The following is an 18,306-nucleotide window of genomic DNA, read 5'->3' on the forward strand; positions in this document are numbered from 1 at the left end:
ACGAGTGGTGCACATTCGCACAGGCCCTAGAATAGAGGCTTTCATCACGTGGCAATTAAAATACTTTAGCTCTCAGAGGCAGAATGTGCTGAAGTGAAAAAGTAAAAACGAATATTCAACGCGATTATTTTTTTGTGCGGTCAAGTTTCACTGGGCTTGACGGCCTGGTAGAGTCACGGGTGGCTGAAACCCGATTTCAGCCTCAGCAACGCCTGGTCAGTGCCCTGACTGCTTAGCCACTTAGCCACCTGACCACTTCACAGTGCGGTGTGTCAACGTCAATTCTTGTAAATGTGTGAACGAGCACCACGTGAAGAGACAGGTTTGTGTCCTGTGGGGCAGAGTGAGGAATAGGGCATTCGACACACACAAGTGTAAGAAAGTGACCTTGAATTAAGAAAAATTTCTCTAAGCGTATACAGATACAGACACATCCCGAAGTGTATCGTCATTAGTTTCATTTGTGAAGGGATAATGTCAATATTCAACTATAACGGTGCCTACGTACGGTGCGAAAAAAGTTAAACATATATGTACATACATACTCCCCACAAAGAACCAATGAAATAAAGTTGTCGCGTGGATAAATATGCCACTTGATTTGGTCTTTTAGGGAACCGTATTGTTGGAATGTGAACAACATTTTCAGACCCCCGACACTGTCAGATATTTCGCTGGAGATTACAACCAGCATCGTTAGACGTTAACAGAAGCCAAAATAAACTAATTATGAATGACCGTATTGGCCGTGAAAGCCTCCGTATATAATGATGAGTGGCAGCGAGAATTGGCTCGCTAGGCTCTCACTCATTCCTCATTCATTCACTCCGTCCATCATCATTCACTGTCATCAATTTCGCTTTCACCGAATTCACGCGTCGCAGATTCGCCCCCCAAATTGCGACCTGTCATCTATTTTATTCACCTTATCTCCACCCATTACATTCATATATTGCACCGTTGTTAATTCCTTGTAAAGCACCTTGGTTGAGGTGCTATATGAATTTCGTTATTATGAGATAAGATAAGGCATAACGGCAGCTGTTAATATAAACCGTGGCTCAGGAGGGGACTATGGTTGGGGGTCCCTGGACAGATAACGATGGTGTGATATTAATACACGGGGCTTCAGAGCCCGACACGGGAGATGAGTAACGCTCAGTGAGCTCCCGTCGCCCCCCCCTCTCCCCGTCTATCTCCCGTCACCGCCACCTGATCCGCTTCATCGCCAAAGTCCAGATAAACAAGCGGCAGTGGGCGATGAAAGAAAAATCCCACATTCTGAACAACAATAAAAACGACCAGCAAGTATAACATTTGCCTTCAAGATGTATCCACGAGCATTCGCTTAAACGTCCTCATGTTTTGGGTCTCAATGGCTGAGAAGGCAGGCAGTCACTCGTGATGAAACTGGGTCCTTATGTGTGGTGAGTGGATGGACTCAGTCCAGTTCGCAAATGATCATACTAAACAATAATACTACACTTCTATCTTCACGTAAGTTGGCAAAATTCCAGCTCTGACTTTTCAAAATACCCGTTTGACTGTCGTGCGACAAGTACGACTCTCGGCGGTGCAGTGGGTGAGAGAGAATTGCCCCCTACTGTGTGTAGACCGGTGGTCACTTGATAGGGAACTCAGAAGTAGCTCTGCATTATCCACTTCCATGGGCCATTCTCTAACATCATGGGTTGGGATGACATTGGGGGAAAATATTTTTAAAAACTGAGATCAATTTGTGGAAATAAAAACATTATTCCAAAAAGGGCATGCCTTGAACACTGTTAGAATTTTCCAATAGAACTTTGGAATAGTTTTATTTCGAATAAATATTGCATTCTTTTCAACAAGTAACGGTAATTATTTTAAATCGGCAACTTTCGTGATACACCGCTTGGCCTGGCAGTGACGAGCTTGCGTGGTCTTACATCCTGGCTTCGTGAGCCACACCGTTGGACATACCGAGGCATTGTGGGAAGGAGTGGCGGAGGGGACCGCACTGGTCACATGACTCCCCGTCAAACTCGGGGCGGCACAGGCAGCGTCCAGTGGAGTCACACACCTCGGGCAGGGTGCCCACCGTGCTGCACTGGCACACTACACGTGCACACACACACAAACAAACACACACACACACGCGTGCACACACACACAAACAAACACACACACACACACACACGCGCACACACACACACACGGGTTCACATGAATACATGCAAGCGCAGGTTATGCATACTATGCACACACATAGGAGCTTTAAAAAAGACAAAGATCCCCTGTTTAGCCTTACTAGACTGTTCGGGCAATTGCTGTTAGCGAGTACGTATGAAGGCTGGCACGGCACACGATGGGATGGGTGACCAATACCACGCCCAACCGCATTTGTCTCCCCATTGGCGATGTTTTTATACACCGCACCAGGTATTCATTTGAGTTTGAGTAAACCTAGGAGAGGCCGAGGACCAGTTGAGATAATCGTCACTGGTGTTGGCTGTGAGTGGGAATCTAACTTGGGTCGGCGGGTTCGTAGCGCAGCGCGCTAACCGCTGCACCACCGCTCCCCACCACTACACAACACAACCACACACACGCGTAGACCGACACTCAAAAGGTTAAAAACAATCGAGTTTCAAGATTGTTTTGTTTAACCAGAAAGAGAGACCTCAAGAGAGCAAGATAGAGTCGCATTTGAGAGAGTGACTTTGGTTACCAAAATATACAAGAGCAATTTTAATGAATTGAAGTACACCTGCTTAAACAAATGGTACTGGAAAAAATATATCAGTCCATGAGTTCCAGAGCTTAAAATGCTTTATCGATTTCATAAAACCTTTTACCCACTGCACACCTCGGGAAGGGGAGGAATGGCGGGACAGAAGGCACGGCTCAAGATGAGCGGCACGAAGAAGGAGCACTGGGCAGGGAGGGGAGGAGGGGGATGACCGGGCCATAATGTCAGGGATGAGAGTTGTGATGATGAGAGGGGATGGAGTGAGCGAGAGAGAAGGAAGGAGCGAGCAGAAGTGAGCTGCACGGAGGAGGAGCGGTGTCTGTTTTCACAGGGGGCGGGGATTAGTTGGGGACACAGAAGTTGATTGATTCGCTGGATGCTCGAGCTGATCTGGATATATAGATGAATACACTGAGACGGACCCTTCCGTATTTATCACCGTCGCTAAGTCCCGCACGAGTGAGGGCATCAGGAGGTGTGCGCACGCCACGTACTCTGGCAGAGAGGGAATCCGAAGTATCCTCCAGCGCAGCGTTCGCAGTGCGCCCCCTTGAACCCCGTGTGGCACCGACAGCGGCCGCTGCTCGCATCCACGTGGCTGGAGGTGGCACCAGGGCCCCTGCACTCAGAGACTACACACAGAGAGACACGCAGGCGTGGGCCAGTGGGTTGGGTGGGGTGGGCGAGTGGGCGAGCGGTGGACATTAGAGACAGCTACAAAAAGGGACATCATGAGTTCTAGATTTGAAGCTTTCGTGACTGCAAGGATTCATACTCTTAGGTTTTTTCGGTAAAGTCACATAGGTAAAAAATAAAATAATAATTTGCTTGATACAGCAATCGTGCTGTGACTGTTCCACCTGAAGACGGAAGCTTGTGTTGCCTCCGAAACGTCGTGATTTATTATTTTATTTTATTCCTATTATTACTTTTATTAATTTTAATTGTATTTTTTACCTACGTGACTTTACCGAAAAAAGACCTCATGAGTGTCCACGCGCTCTCGCTCGGCCACGGCGAACGAGAACGCCGTCGTACCTCTGTGCGGCTTGTTCGGTAGCCGCCTCTGTGGAGTCATCTCCACGGAGGGCTCCTTGTCTGCACGGAGAATGAAACACATCGGCGTTTGGTGGACACGAACGCTACTCACTGCAGAAGTAACAATAACTAAAACTCGATACATTCCGTCAGTAAAGAAGTGCAAGAATGGGGTTTGAGAGGACGTCATCTCGTTGTGCTGTTTGGAACATAACAATATTATCACTAATGGACACTTGTTAGGACAATACGTAGACGCTGGATAGAGTTTCATTACCCACGATGCATTTTACTTTTCTGAACTCGTTTCATCAGCATCTGGGTTAATCCTCCAGCACGCCAGCATTCAAACGTCGCTGCATTCCTACGCCCAGAGCTACCGTGCACGGCCAGCTGCCGTGAGGGTGCGCCTACCTCTGTGTGGGGCATGAGGCAGCCGTCTCTGTGGGGTCATCTCCACCGAGGGCTCCACGGCTGAAAGGAAGAAAAAAAACAAAGGCAGGAGGAATTTTAGGGAGAAAGGAAGGAGCGTCAACCTGCGTTTTGTCTGCCCCACCCCCCCTTCTCTGAGCGGTGTCACTCGTGCGGATGCGTGACGAGAGCAGGGGCCGGTGTTGTGACAGAGAGGGCAGGAGGTCAGCTATGGTGAAGTGTCGTGTCCGTTGCTGCACTTCCAGCTGGAAGGCCAAGCTATTTCCCCCACTTGTATGAAGAATAAAAACCTCTTCATAATAAAGGCTTTTTGGTTAGATCTATTTCAGACCGAAAGCAGGTGGATTGCGTCACTTTTCTGGCAAATCGCCCGATGATGCTGGATGTAATTACCAGCGAAACGTCAAAACGCGCTCTAACCCCAAAACCTTCATCATGAATAATATTGGTCGCGAAAGCCCACGTCTTAAACTACATAAAAACCTCACTCGTTTTTTTTATATCATTCAACGCATCCTCGATATGTTTGTTCTAAAAAATACGAGGTAGGAATGTGTAAACACGTGTCCTTATCTGAAGAGGAAGTTTGTTATTTGGCCCTTCATCCTCTCAATTTTTCAAATGTATCCCAACACTGAACAACATCACTCAATTGAGATTACGCACCGCAGCAGTACCTGCCGCCTACAGTAAAAACGTGGCAGGACCCTCGTGAAAAAGTCTTGAGATTCAGTGAGGCTTTCCCAGGTAGACAAAGCGTAATCGTAACAACAATATTAAGCTGCAAGTGTGGTGGAACGATTACCACACAGCGCCGTGAATCTGGTGACCTGGGTTCCATTTCTGCTCGTGGCTGCCATCGGTGGCGAGTGATACCTAAACTCGTTCTAACTCCCACTTCACAAGCCCACACTGCCCAGCATCGTGAAGTGTGGCTGAACAACTCCCATGGCTTGCATGGTGTGCGGAGACCTTCATCCAGCAGAGGATTAACAAATGGCTCTTGATTACTAACTATTGACTATATTTAGTCACATGTCCTGTACTCAGGGATGATTACACAATTTAGAAAGTGTTTAAAATATATGGTGACTCAGGGGTCAGAGTACTGAGCCTGCACCCCTGAGATAATGGATTTAAATTAGGTTTCAGCCACCTTGTGATTCAAGTGGGTTCTCAAGTGTGGAGAGTGATCATCTCAATATTGTCACCAATGCAAAAACATTTTCCGTGAGTGGGAATTTAACTCGGGTCACTGGATCCCCTGCGCACACACTCACACACAGACACTATTAAAATACAGCTATGAACTATTTGTATTTTACCAGGTAAAGCCCACTGAGCAATGCAGCTCTTTTTCAGAAGCGACCTGGCCACAAATGATAGCTCAACGAAGTGGCTTATGACGTGAAAATGTATAGAAGCCAAATAATCTAAAAGGATGTTTCTAAATGTGGAGAACATGCAAACTCCAAATATACAGCAGGCATCGTCAGGGTCGGGATCGAACCCACGGCCTCCTGCATACCAGGCGAGGTAGTTAACATCTCCTAGCCATGGTGATGATCATGAGAAAGAGGCACACAAACTCCAAATATACAGCAGGCATCGTTACGGTCGGGGTCGAACCCACGGCCTCCTGCATACCAGGAGAGGGAGCTAACATCTCGCCACCGTGACACGCATGGTGCAACTCAGCCACTGCGAGCACGGGCGGCGCCGTACCTCTGGGTGGCATGCCTGGTAGCCGCCTCTGTGGAGTCATCTCCACCGAGGGCTGATCTGGAAGGAGAACGCAACACGTAGGCATTCAGCCGGGCTCAAACATGGTGCTGCTCAGATCATCATAACATCGTAACATTATTATTGTATGTCCTGAGAAAAACTTGTCATACTTCTGAGAAATACTTGTTAGGACATACGCACGTTGGACTGGGCTGCGTTACCCGTGATGCACATACGCGTTGCTATTCCCAACCGGTTTCATTCGGTTCTGGGTTAATCCTCCGGCACGCCAACATTAAACCGTCGCTGCATCCAGCGCCCGCAGCTGCCGTGTACGGCAAGCAGCACGAGACACGGCCAGCTGCTGTGAGGGTGTGCCTACCTCTCTGTGGGACATTGGGCAGCCGCCTCTGTGGGGTCATCTCCACCGAGGTCTCCACAGCTGTAAGGGAAAAACAAAGGGGAGAGGAAATTGAAATGATGTGGTACCACTCGTGACAAGGCGACAAAACGTTCTGAAAATTATTTTTAAAGAGAGAATATTCCAGAACATTTGGGAAACTGACCCACAAACAACAACACAGCCCTTGCCCTCCCCTACCTCGTGGCCCCCCATGACCCCTTGAACTCCCAGGGCCTGCAAATAACCCCACAACCTCCTTGCATCCCCCACGCAAACTCACGGCGACAGGCCGGGTATCTGCCGTGTCCCTCGACGCAGCGGTTGCACGTGTCTCCCCTGAAGCCGGGCGCGCAGTGGCAGTGACCGCTGCCATCCTCGCAAGTGCTTGCCAGATTTCCGCCGCTGCACGCGCACGCTGCAAGCGCACGCCGACAACCCGGGGATGAGCTCGCGTAACTGGGCAGTGCGCACTCAAAGGGTATGATTTGCACACAAAATTGCAATTTAGCGGATGATAATAATGGTGGAATTTTTTTTGTATTCCTTTATTTCAGGTTCAACCGTGCAGGAATGCTGCCAATTTGTTTTAACTATAACCCTTTACCGCTCGACAGGGCCAGTCGACTCAAGTCGTCACGTGGGCAAATTAGCCAATTGATTTGGGTTTTCAGCAAACAGGAGCATTAAAAAGCAAGCAAAATCGTGAGAGCTGAGCTCTTGGTAACGCCTGATGATGATAAGAGGTCATTTTTATTTGAAAGAACAAAATGTTTTTCTCATTGGGAAACTTTCCCGGCTTTGTAAGGAGACGTTTTTGCACAGTAGTACCAGATTGCAACCGTTCGAAGTCACATTGCAGTCAAGACTGTACTCAATGCATTCTCCGTTAGTTAGTGTCAAAGATTGTGTAGTATAGTTACTCATGACTTCAAGGTAATGCTTCCTATCGGAAGGTTCTGAGCTCAAATCGTGGTTGAGTAAAATAAGCGCCGCTGTGTGGGGCAGTCAAGAGTGGTTGCCCTATGGGATATACCCACCCCAGAGTAACAATGTGGCCTTTCCAGTCCTATCTCAAGGCTGGGCCACGGTGGCGCGATGTTGACTGCCTCGCCTGGTATACAGGATGTTGTGGTTTTGATCCTGACCCTGACGCCTGCTGCTGTATATTTGGAGTTTGCGTGTCCTCCCAGTGGTCGCGTGCATTTTTCTCCCGGTCCTCCGTTTTTTTCCTCCACATTTAGAATCAACATCGCGCGTTTTAGAGAATTTGGTCGCGATAAATTTCCGCTCGATGATTTTCCACTTCGTTGAGCTCTCATTCGTGATTGCGAGGTCGCTTCTGAGAAAGTGCTGTGTAGCTCAATGGGGGCTTTACCGGGTAAAATAAAAATAATTGTTCATTAGTTTAAAAGGGGACTCACGTCTGCAGGCGTCTGGGGACTCGCGAGACACGCCGGTCGGTCGGTAGTATCCCGGCTCACAGCGTTCGCAGTTGATGCCGTAAGTGTGGTGCTGTGAGCAGAGACGAGACCCCAACGTTACCGGCTGATCCACACACGCGCACCCACACCACTCATATGCACAAAGACAACAATCCTCCCCATATAGCCTAAGCAGAGTGGTGGGGGAAGTGCTGTTAGCGAGCACCGATGGTCGTGTCGCCGACACCACGCCTTTGCCTCTCCAATGCTGATGGTGACATGATGAACCACTGTCAGGGTTTCAATGCAGGAGCATTCAGGTCCAGTGACCGAGCAGCTTGACTGCTACAGCCAGGCACTCATTTAAGGTGCAGTTGACCTAGGGGAGGCCCAGGAACCGGTGCTGATGTCACTCGGCACTCATGCCGGCCATGGCTCGGAATACAACCCTGATGAAGCTCAATCTTACAACCCGAGTCATTCAAGTGGAAGGCTGCTAACGTTTAAAACCCTCCACTGCATACTGATAATCAAATCTAACTATACTGCTTTGTTAATCAGAAAAACTCAACACGCTCGTAAGAAACACTGCGTTAAAATAAATAAATGTAAAATAACGGGAGACAATGGCTCTTCTTCATAGCACATCGTACTGTTTCATGCAATATTTTGGGGGGTGGGGGTGGAGGCAAAAAAGATTTAATGCAATTTTCCTTTGAAATTCGGCCCACGCGCCAAAAGCGTCTACAAAAATCGGCGGCCTGCCGCTTCATTCTGTACGGTTGGCACGCATTGTGGAGGGGGGGGGCTCGCCCTCACCCCCGCCCCCCCCGGGGTGGGGCGAGGGCCCGCACCTGGCAGTTGAGGCAGAGGCCGCCCCCGCTGTAGCCGCCGCTCGCGTTCATGCTGGCGCGCAGCGCGTCCACCTCGGCGTCGTACACGCACTCGTCCGAGTGCCCGTGGCAGTTGCACGCTGTCGGAGAGAGGGGGGGGGGAGCGCGATGGGCCACAAGCAGCGTGAGCAGAGGGCTGCGCAGTATGAGCAATACAGGTACGTACGTAAGTTGAGCTTCTTTCACACCGTACGTAGCCAACCGTGCTAATCAGAGGTACGGGGGGAAGGACAACAAACTAAACGCAAAAAGGAGTTTTAAAGAAATGAGTTTTCATTGTAGATGATTTAAAAGTGCATAACTCCAGTGGCTTCCTAATATCGGAAGGGAGAACTTTCCAGACGGCCGCAGAAGCGCATCCGAAAGCGTGCGATGCGGTGACCGCCGTCTTTGTCCGACGGCCAGCCAACAGGTACGGGTCACATGTGCGCTCGCAGGGCGTCGAAGTGGCGCTGCACCTCAAGGCGCTGTACGACCACAGGTGGCGGCATCCACGCCAAGAGCGCGGTGCCCTCGGCGTGCGGCGTGATGCAATACCAACGTGGATTCATCTTCTTGGTTCTTTCAGTAAAGTCACGTAGATGGGAAATAATAAAATAATAATTGAGGACGGCTGCTTGCGTTGTGGCCGAAACGTCGTGAGAATTATTTTATTATGTTTTATTTTTAGTATTTTATTATTTCCCTTCTACGTGACTTTACCGAAAGAACCAAGAAGATTAATCCCTGCAGTCACGAAAGCTTTCAATCGAAATTCAACGTGGATTCGTCGCCGAGTGTCCAAGCGCCACGGCGCGGTGCAGAGCTCCACATCGAAGGTGGCTAAGTGTTTCAAGTGACGTTTTGTTTTCGAAGGAAGCTACGATTGGAACCTCACGTTACGCATACGGTTTACGCGAGGTGACGACGTTGCGAAGGGATTTAAATATCAATGGCACGGGCTCTCTGGGTAAACAAGAATAATAAAGAAAGTAATTAAATAATTGTGTTTTTTCTGCGTAATGTAATTTTCATCATCATGATGGCATTCAAGATGATGCTCGCATAGCAATGATGATGACGGTGATAGCGATGGTGAGCTTATGATGATTATCTTGGCAATGATGAAGACGACGATGGATAGTGATGGCGATGATAACGATCATCTGTCGTGATGAAGACTGACGACTTTGACAATAATCGTGATGATGATGACGATAATCTTAGTGACAAGGCCGATGACGATTATGATCACGACTGTCATCATTACAACGGCGTCAACGACGTCACTGATGACAACGGTCATGACAACGATTACGATAAAGATCACGCGAATAACAACAGTGACACACATGATGACACCGATCGTGACAGTGACGATGCTGTGATGGCGGAAAACGTCTTGGCACCACGTCCCAAGCCAACGGCCGCTTCCTCTGCGTGCCGGCGAGGTCACGGGGCGCGGCTCGGTGGCACGAGGGGGAGGGTTGGGGGGCGCGGGGGGCGTTGGGGGCGCTACTCACGCTCGCAAGCGTTGGCGCCGTCGGGACCACTCGGGCTCCAGGGCCTCTGCTGCATCCCGGGGCAGCAGCGCTCGCACGAGTCTCCGCAGGTGCCATGCCGGCACTCGCACTGCAGCCTGGGGCGCGCACAGACAAAGGGGGTGCCACGCGTCAATAGCCGAGGCGGTGGCCACGCGCGTCGCTGCCCGTTAACCCGGCGCTTGCGGGAGGCGGCGAGCGTTTGGTGGATCGTCGAGCAGATGCCCCCTCATGCTGTGCATGTGGGTTTATTCTAGATTTCTCCGTTTCCTCCCACGTGCAAACACTCAAAAATTTACTGATAACACCTTCGCGTGTAGAGGTCCGCAGAGCTATCTAAGCTCACCATGCGCCTGCCTTTCCCGCTCGACTTTGATTCCGCGCAGCCTCTGAGTCATTGTCCCTCTTCACGAGATAGCAATTATTTCAATGCGTTACAAGTTGCAATAATAACAATAATTATTCATAACAATCACAACTCCACAGGCCAAGTGACTGCCCGGGTTTGGCAAGGCCATAGCCGTGACTTGTGGTTGCACATTGAGGTGTCAAGTGCAGCTGCACTAACAGAGTAACTGGGATGTGATGGCAGTGGTTTCATGATCGGCAGTTTCTCCACGAGACTGAAGCATTCAGCCCACGCAGCTTTTCCCAGCAGAACGAGTCTGGCAAATCGACACATCACACTCTGCCTGCACCTGCAGACATCAGTAAATTCACCAGCACATGTCACCTGAGACTGGAATACCTCGAGTAAAGTTTAGAAGGTTTGATTAATATGGTTAGGCATTAGGGTTTAGGTTTAAGAGAAGTGTTTAGGTTATCATTAGGATTAGCAGGTGTTTATGAGCTGGAAGAGGCAGAGAGGTTTATGGAGATTGATTAATCCATAATAGAGGTTTTTGGGTTAGATCATTAAAACCCGTCACCACCTGATACAGCCAACGAGTAAGGGTTATCATGTTTATGAGTGGTGGCGGATTTTTACGGCACATTTATATATTTATGCGATCTAACCCAAAAACCTCTATTATGGATGATATTGGTCGCGAAAGCCTACGTGTTAAACTGAGATTGATTAAGATTGGGAATAGGGGCAAGAGTAAGGTTATAGTTATGGATAGGATAGTGATTAAGGTTTGGTTTTGGGTTAGGGATTATGCTTAGGGCTAGATTATGATCAGGGCTATGGTTAGGCCGAGGGTTAGGTTAATCATCCAGGTTAGGGGTTAGGGCAAGGTTACCATCTGGGTTAAGCGTGGGTGTTTGGGAGGGTGGTGACGGGGCCCACTCACCGGTAGGGGTTGGCTGGGTTCCGCGCTCTGCACGAGTCCGCGTGGCCGTGACACATGCACCGCCCACCAACGCTGATCTCCTTGATGCTGTAGAAATACTGCAGAGGAGGCAGAGCAGAGGCGGTCAGCACAGCCTGCACACAGTCTACATGTCGATGTTGTCTGTATGTAAGAAAAATTATTCCTTTATTTTGTTAAACTCACTGGTGCTGGTTTGACGCGTAAAAAGGCACACACCTTCATCACGTTCTAAGGAAATACTTGATTATTTTGTTTAAAAATCTGTCGTCACATTAGTTTAGCAGATGCCTTAAGGCCTGTATACCTAAAGCGGCCAGTCACTAAGAGAACTAAAGTAAGAACGTCATGTGAGAGTTGGACATCGCTTAAGCAGATTAAATTATATCATTATACAATTTAGATGTATAAAGTATCTGTTTTTTACAGCATCTTAAATGTTACATTGTCGAGCACAACGTATTGACTTGCCTTAGGCTATGCATTCTTTTAAGCTGCCTACGACCAATCCATCCTCAATGCCACCTCAATCCCATCAGATATCAAAATCTAAGCAGCTTAGAGCCTGACTGGCACTCGGATGGAAGGCCACCAGAGTCGTGCCAAGCGTTGGGCTGTGAAGTTTTCAGGAGATCGCAGAGTCGAGAGTCACCCCCTTGTGTGCGTGCGGTGGCTTTTCTCTGGGTTCTCCGCTTTCCTTCAACGTGAAGCCAAACACTCATTGAATAGAATTGGCCAAACGTTCCGATGTTACAGGACCCACCTGAAAATGAGTCTCAAAACTCAGTGATGCATTTCCCCCCCTGGGTTAAACAACTGGCTTTAAGCCCTTGTTTTTTGAGAGTTAGTGGATGATATCATTCTAGTGCTGTCATAACGCCCCCAGTTGATGGGGGCCACAGGCCCACTCCCCCTTTCATGTCTTCCCCCCTCCTGATAAATCGTTCAGCTGCGTTGGGAATGTACCACTCGAATCATGTAGTCGGACCTAAAGAGTTTTGCGTCGTACTGTAATAGGCTCGCGCTTCAGTTGATGATGTTATTACAAACAGGATGACATTGCTGGGGTGCTTTGTCCGTGTGGCAAATTGGCGGTGGGGGGGGGGGGAGAGTGCAGCGTGCTGGGCTGGGTGGGGTGGGGGGTGTCGGGCCGGGCGTCTCCGGGCAGCGCGAGCGTCGCTCACTCTGCGCGTGACGGTCGGGTCCTGGTGTGCCTTGGCCAACAGGTGCCCCGGCAGCGTGCCCGTCTGCAGGAGGCGCAGTCGCACGTGCGATGCCGTCGTGAAGTTGCGCAGCGCGGGAGAGATGGAGTTGTCCGAAGCGCCCGGACGCCCGCCCATCAGCGACACCACCACCTGCGTACGGGGGACCGCCAGGGTCAAGTGTCAAAGGTTCACCGAGCAAAGGGCAGCTTTGCGGGGAGGGTAACAGCTTTAGTGGCAGGAGACGTAAATTCTAATGACTCTATTCAACTGGGGTGGAGTATTTTGGAATGCGGGAGCCGAGTCAATTTACGACACTTTCTGGTATCATAAAAACATCAGCAGCAGACGTGATCACTGCAGGATGAAGGCCTCCCCGAGCCATAGCCATCCCTCATGGTCGGGCGATGCAATCCATCCATACATCTAGCTCGTGCACATGGGAACTAATCTCATCGCTCTATCTCCGCCATGGATGTCCCCTTGGACGTGTTCCTAGGTTCAAAGAAAATAATCTATCTACGTGATTTTACCGAAAGACCCAAGAATATGAATTCCTGCAGTCATGAAAGCTTTAAGTCAAGATTACAAATTTTAAAAAATAGTGAATTCGTAGTGGTCTTGGTGTGGCCCCCATTGCGGACAAGATGCTTGAGGCAAGGCTTCGGTGGTACGGCCATGTGATGCGAAGTGAAGAGTCATCAGTGGCCAAGACTGCCATGCGTATTGAGCCAGAGGGCCGCCGTCCACGCGGACGTCCGAAGAAGCGATGGATGGATCGAATAAGGGACGACATAAAGACGGTCAACGCATCCCCTAAAGATGCCCTGGACCGAGCCAAATGGAGAAGACAATGCCGAAAAGCGGACCCTGCGCCACAGCGGGAACAACGCTAGGAAGAAGAGTGAATTCGTAGTGGTCGCAGGCGCCTCACCTCGCCGTTCTCGAGCGGCACAATGCCGGAGTGCTGCGTGGAGCACGTGACGTCATCGTCTCGGCTCACGCGCTCGTCGGCCGCAACCCCAAACCTCCGCTGGCACTCTTGCTCCGTGGCTGCGTGGCCGCGTGGGCGGAGGTAAAGACAAAACGCCACCAATGGTCACGGGGCAGTCCGCACTGCGCCAAACTCGCGCACCCTTGCAGGCAGATGCATTTTCATTACAGCATAACTTTTCACTGGATATTTTCCAGGTCGCTGGTGGTGCGAGATCGGTGGCCTCAGTCATAGCCAGAGCGATACTGGATGTGGTGTGCCGGGTGTGGAAAAATATTTTCTGGGTCGCTGATCCAGACACACCCGGCTGAAATAAGCCATGCTCACGGCAATACCGGCATTCAAATCATTACCTCAGGGACAGAAATTAATTATGTTAATCCATTTCATTATAAATATTTCTTTTGGTTAGATCGCGTAAGTATAAATATGTCGTTAGCTCGCCACCACCCGACAATTAGTAAGGTTTGTCACCTAAACAAAACGTGGCAATTAGTAACTACTTCAGCCCACCGGTGTGTTGGCGAGTAAATCCACAACATTTACAAATTTTAGTTTGACGTTTCGCTGCTAATTACTTCCAACATCATCGGGTGAGCTTGATCCATTGACATATAAATCCACCACTTATTATTGAGATTATATATATTAATGATTGTGGGCATCAGAATACACTATCTCTATGCTCTCCGCCGTCAAAAAACCCGCACAGACCAGCCTGGTGAAGTATGGTTTAAAAAGCCCCCATGACCTGCACAGTGTGGGGAGGCTCTCATCAGTGGATTGACAAAGTCACTGCACATGAACTTGTACATGTTAGGCGCTGGTCAAGCATCCGAATCGAAGGCCCTCTTGAAAAACAAGCATTTTGACTCGATAAGCGTTTCCTAGATACATAAAGAACATTATTATCATACAATGGCATTGAGTGGATGCTGTAGATTTTTTCTTTATTCTCATCAAATATATGCTTGAGCCCATGGAATGGGAATACAAAGCAGTCCGACAGAACCCTGATCCTGTCTGTGACCGCTCGCCATATTAGTCACTTGTGCGGCGCACATTTCTTTAAAACTGCTTTTTATGTTTGGTTTGTTGTCTTTTCCCGGCACCTCTGGTTAGCATGGTTGGCTATATAGGATGCGAAAGAAATTCAACATACAAACATCCTCGAGGTTTTTCTATTATGTGAGACGTACCTACTTTTTTAAATTGAAAAACACACCTTGCTTTCGGGGGGGAAAACTAAATCAGAGGTGGCGTTATCACGGCGAAACATCGCCGCTTGCTTTCCCCGCGTGCGTCGCGACGCCACACGAACGCAACGCACACCTCGCCCCCTCCGGATCCCCGGACTTACGAGCAAAATACTGCCAGGGCGAGTACGTGCGTCCAAAGTCTGCCGATCGCTCCAGCAGCCAGACGCTCGGTCGGGGAGAGTTGGCAAACTTCACCGTGATGTGACCCACGTGGAACAACTGCATGGTGGGTAAAAGGTTTGGGAGAATAGGGGCAGGTGTGTGGGAGTGCGGGGTTGATGGAAAGGAATTGGCAGAGAAACAAGCGGGGCGATCGAGAGTGTGACACATAGCAAGGATGGGGAGAGAGAGAGAGAAGGAAGGGAGAGATTAAGGTGTTAATTAGAGAGATTCATTAGAGAATGGTTATTTATAAAAGTGGAGCAATCGGAGGAGATCGAGGGAAATTAAGATGATGGGACAGGAGGAGGGGGGGTGTTGGGACAGGCAGAGGTGGAAAAGGTGATTACAAATTAATACGTGCAGTGTCACAATTCGCGATAGGCAATGCTCGCATTGCTCTCGTATGCCACTCAAACACAGGGCACTGACTCGACCTTCAGGGTCGCTCGCGTTTTAACCATGCACAGCCGCACACACGGCGCGGAAACTCACGAATACGCACAGAGATGCATCTTGCACGCCCAGCGAGTCCAGCTCCATGCATCCTGCTAAGGTCGCCGTCCCGAGATGTTGTACAGCGAAGGGACAGATAATCAATGACCCAGCGTGAGACCTTCAGTGGACGCAGGCCGCTGCCACCTGCACTCCGTGCATACTAATCGGTTCTTTCCCTCCAATTTCTTAAGTTCAGCACGTTGAGGGTACGTTAATCTCTCCATATATTGGAATTGTGCTTATGGTGTCATGTCATGGGATGAAGCTTCCATTCGGAACTCTGGCAGAGCAGGGCATCACTCCTGTGCGTTATAGATGGTGTGAAAGAAGGTCAGCATGCATACAACAAACTGCAGAGGAGGGTTATGCAGAATTCCTTCTGAAAGCCTTTCATATTACCTCTGTTATCCGTAGTAGTGGGCCCTACTACAGAGTTATTTTCATTGCTTGTCAGTGAAGCCAAAATGTTAATATTTGTTTTAATTCTCAGAGCTGGAATTGTACCAAAATATATATTTTTTGAACATATTTAATGATGGATGTTTTTTTCTCCTGCATTTGTTGATGACCGGGCACAGACCACCAAGCCACTACACTTGGGCACCCAGTAGTATTTATCGGTGGCCCACGCCACAGTCAAGCCCAGGATCTCAGCAGTGGCAGCTCAGTGGTCTGATCTCCAAGCAACCTGGTCATCTCCAGTCTGTGGTTACACAGAATCAGAAACTTTATTTTCACCCTGGAGAAATCCCATGAGCTATGAACCTCAGCAGCTTAAGGATTTTTTTTTATCCCATGACCATGAAAAAGACGAGGTGTTGACTTGGACCCAAGCTCACCCCACTGTGTACACACGGGGCCTTCATAGGCTCACATGCCAATCACCATTCTTTGTTTTTGCTCAAGAAGTGTACTAAATAATTACGTATGATATATAATCTTGTATGATATATAACGTTAGCAAGATGCAATAGAGTGATCCTTTGAGAATATGTATGGTTTAAATGTGAAACATTATCCATATTATTGTTATTATTAAAACCAATTTACAAAGTTTGGGAAAACACGATGACACTTTGTTTTGCAGTTCCCTTGACATTTTCCACTTTGCTCGCGACTCGTGATGCTTCGTTCGAGAATGGTTATTAATTAAAAAAATCACTATCATCGTCCAAAGGGGTGAGCACATGACACAAGCAATCTACTGACCTCATCTCAAAACTAGCACGGGCGATTTCCACTCAGCGTCACTCCCAGCGTGCGACGCACCTTTCATAACAGTCGAGCCGGGAACACTTAAGCCAAACCTTATCACCATGGCCAGGTAAAAACGCATCGACCCTTCGAGTTTCGTTTTCAAGAGAGAGAGAGATCCCGGGGGGGGGGGGGGGTCAAGCGAGTGGCAGCAGTGCAGGGCAACGCAAGGCTCGCGCACGAAACCAAGACCGAGAGGATTTAAATGACGAGAAAGCACATTTTTAAGCATGCGAAAAACATATGGCACATCACATCAATCACTAATGAAAACATTATATATATACACAAATTATGCCCATTCCAAACTGAGTTGACAGTTTGTCGTAGAATATAGATAGATGCCTTTTTGAGGGAACGCACCTCTGCCACACCTTCTGTGTCTGGTCCGTCTGGTATGTTCTTAACATCATAAACATCTTCGAGATAATTGGATTGTCTATCATCACTGCTGCATGAAGATAAACCAGCTGCAGCGTGTGGCCCGGCGTGGCACACTGCAATGCACATCCCTTTGTTTTGTGTGTGTGTGAGTAAAGCTGAGAGGGCTTTCAAAAGACCGGCACCAACTGTGTCTTTTATAGAGATGTGCAGGGGGGCTGCTTCGTGACAGATGCTCCTGCATCCACGTCGCCCTATCCCCACCCCCTCCACGAAGCTCACATCAACGAGCAGGGCAGATTACGCACTAAATCAGGTGGCTAAAACAAGGGCGGTTAGCAAATGTCTCGTTCCTTAACCAAATGAAGGAGTTGCAGGTGACGCGTCCGCCAGTCACCGCAACCAGTTCACACGCGACACCTTCGGCGTGTGTTCTTGCCACTCATCGCTCTGTCGCTTCCACGCATTCTTCTCAAAGTGCGGCGAGCACAGCACAAAGGCCTGACGCATCGCAGAGCGGCGGCGAATGACAACTGTTGTTGTTATTGTTGTTGTTGTCAGCGCGCTTCTGCCTAAGCAACTTGTGGAAACTCGCACGGGCTAAGAAGAGTCCAGGACGCACGCATGGCCCCATCCTCCCCCCCCCCCAAACGTGACACGCAGCCCTAGGCTATTCACGTTCGGCATCGTGCATCGATGCGACGAGCCTCAGGTGCTCCTGCGTGCGTGACACCCGCACTTGGAGGCACAATAGCGAGCACACCGCCACCACGGGCGTCTTCACAGGCGCCGACACTTTGATAAGCTGTGTGCCGTGAGAGCGAGCCTATCTATAGCTGCGGAGGCCACATTGTAGCCTCGCTAGTCTAAGTAAACAAAAACACAACCTTGAATGTCTTCTTGGAAGTTCACCGATGCACGTATTTGCGTTCGCTCGTCAAATGTATTCAGGAATTGTTGTTTTTTAACTTCAACGCATGGCACCGCTTGACTGATTGGAGGCATTGGGAGTGGTCACGGCCATGACCGACTGGGATTGCGAAACTGACGCCGATAGTTGGGCTTGTCACGAATCGACGAATT

General features: G+C 49.2%; 1 protein-coding gene across 1 annotated transcript in view; it reads right to left on the reverse strand.

Moving 5' to 3' along the window:
• LOC133344152 (laminin subunit alpha-5-like) overlaps positions 1 to 18,306 on the reverse strand; it is a 93,597-nt gene that overhangs the window by 56,866 nt on the left and 18,425 nt on the right. The window contains 14 exon segments of the mRNA XM_061554153.1: positions 1,963 to 2,097; positions 3,226 to 3,363; positions 3,770 to 3,829; positions 4,184 to 4,243; positions 5,927 to 5,983; positions 6,309 to 6,368; positions 6,610 to 6,744; positions 7,751 to 7,841; positions 8,605 to 8,723; positions 10,146 to 10,261; positions 11,459 to 11,556; positions 12,661 to 12,831; positions 13,613 to 13,731; positions 15,033 to 15,150. Of these exon segments, the coding sequence (XP_061410137.1) occupies positions 1,963 to 2,097; positions 3,226 to 3,363; positions 3,770 to 3,829; positions 4,184 to 4,243; positions 5,927 to 5,983; positions 6,309 to 6,368; positions 6,610 to 6,744; positions 7,751 to 7,841; positions 8,605 to 8,723; positions 10,146 to 10,261; positions 11,459 to 11,556; positions 12,661 to 12,831; positions 13,613 to 13,731; positions 15,033 to 15,150 (1,477 nt within the window).

Source organism: Lethenteron reissneri, chromosome 19, assembly GCF_015708825.2.
Source record: "Lethenteron reissneri isolate LAM-NWPU_2019-01 chromosome 19, ASM1570882v1, whole genome shotgun sequence".
NCBI classification, from domain to species: Eukaryota; Metazoa; Chordata; class Hyperoartia; order Petromyzontiformes; family Petromyzontidae; genus Lethenteron; species Lethenteron reissneri.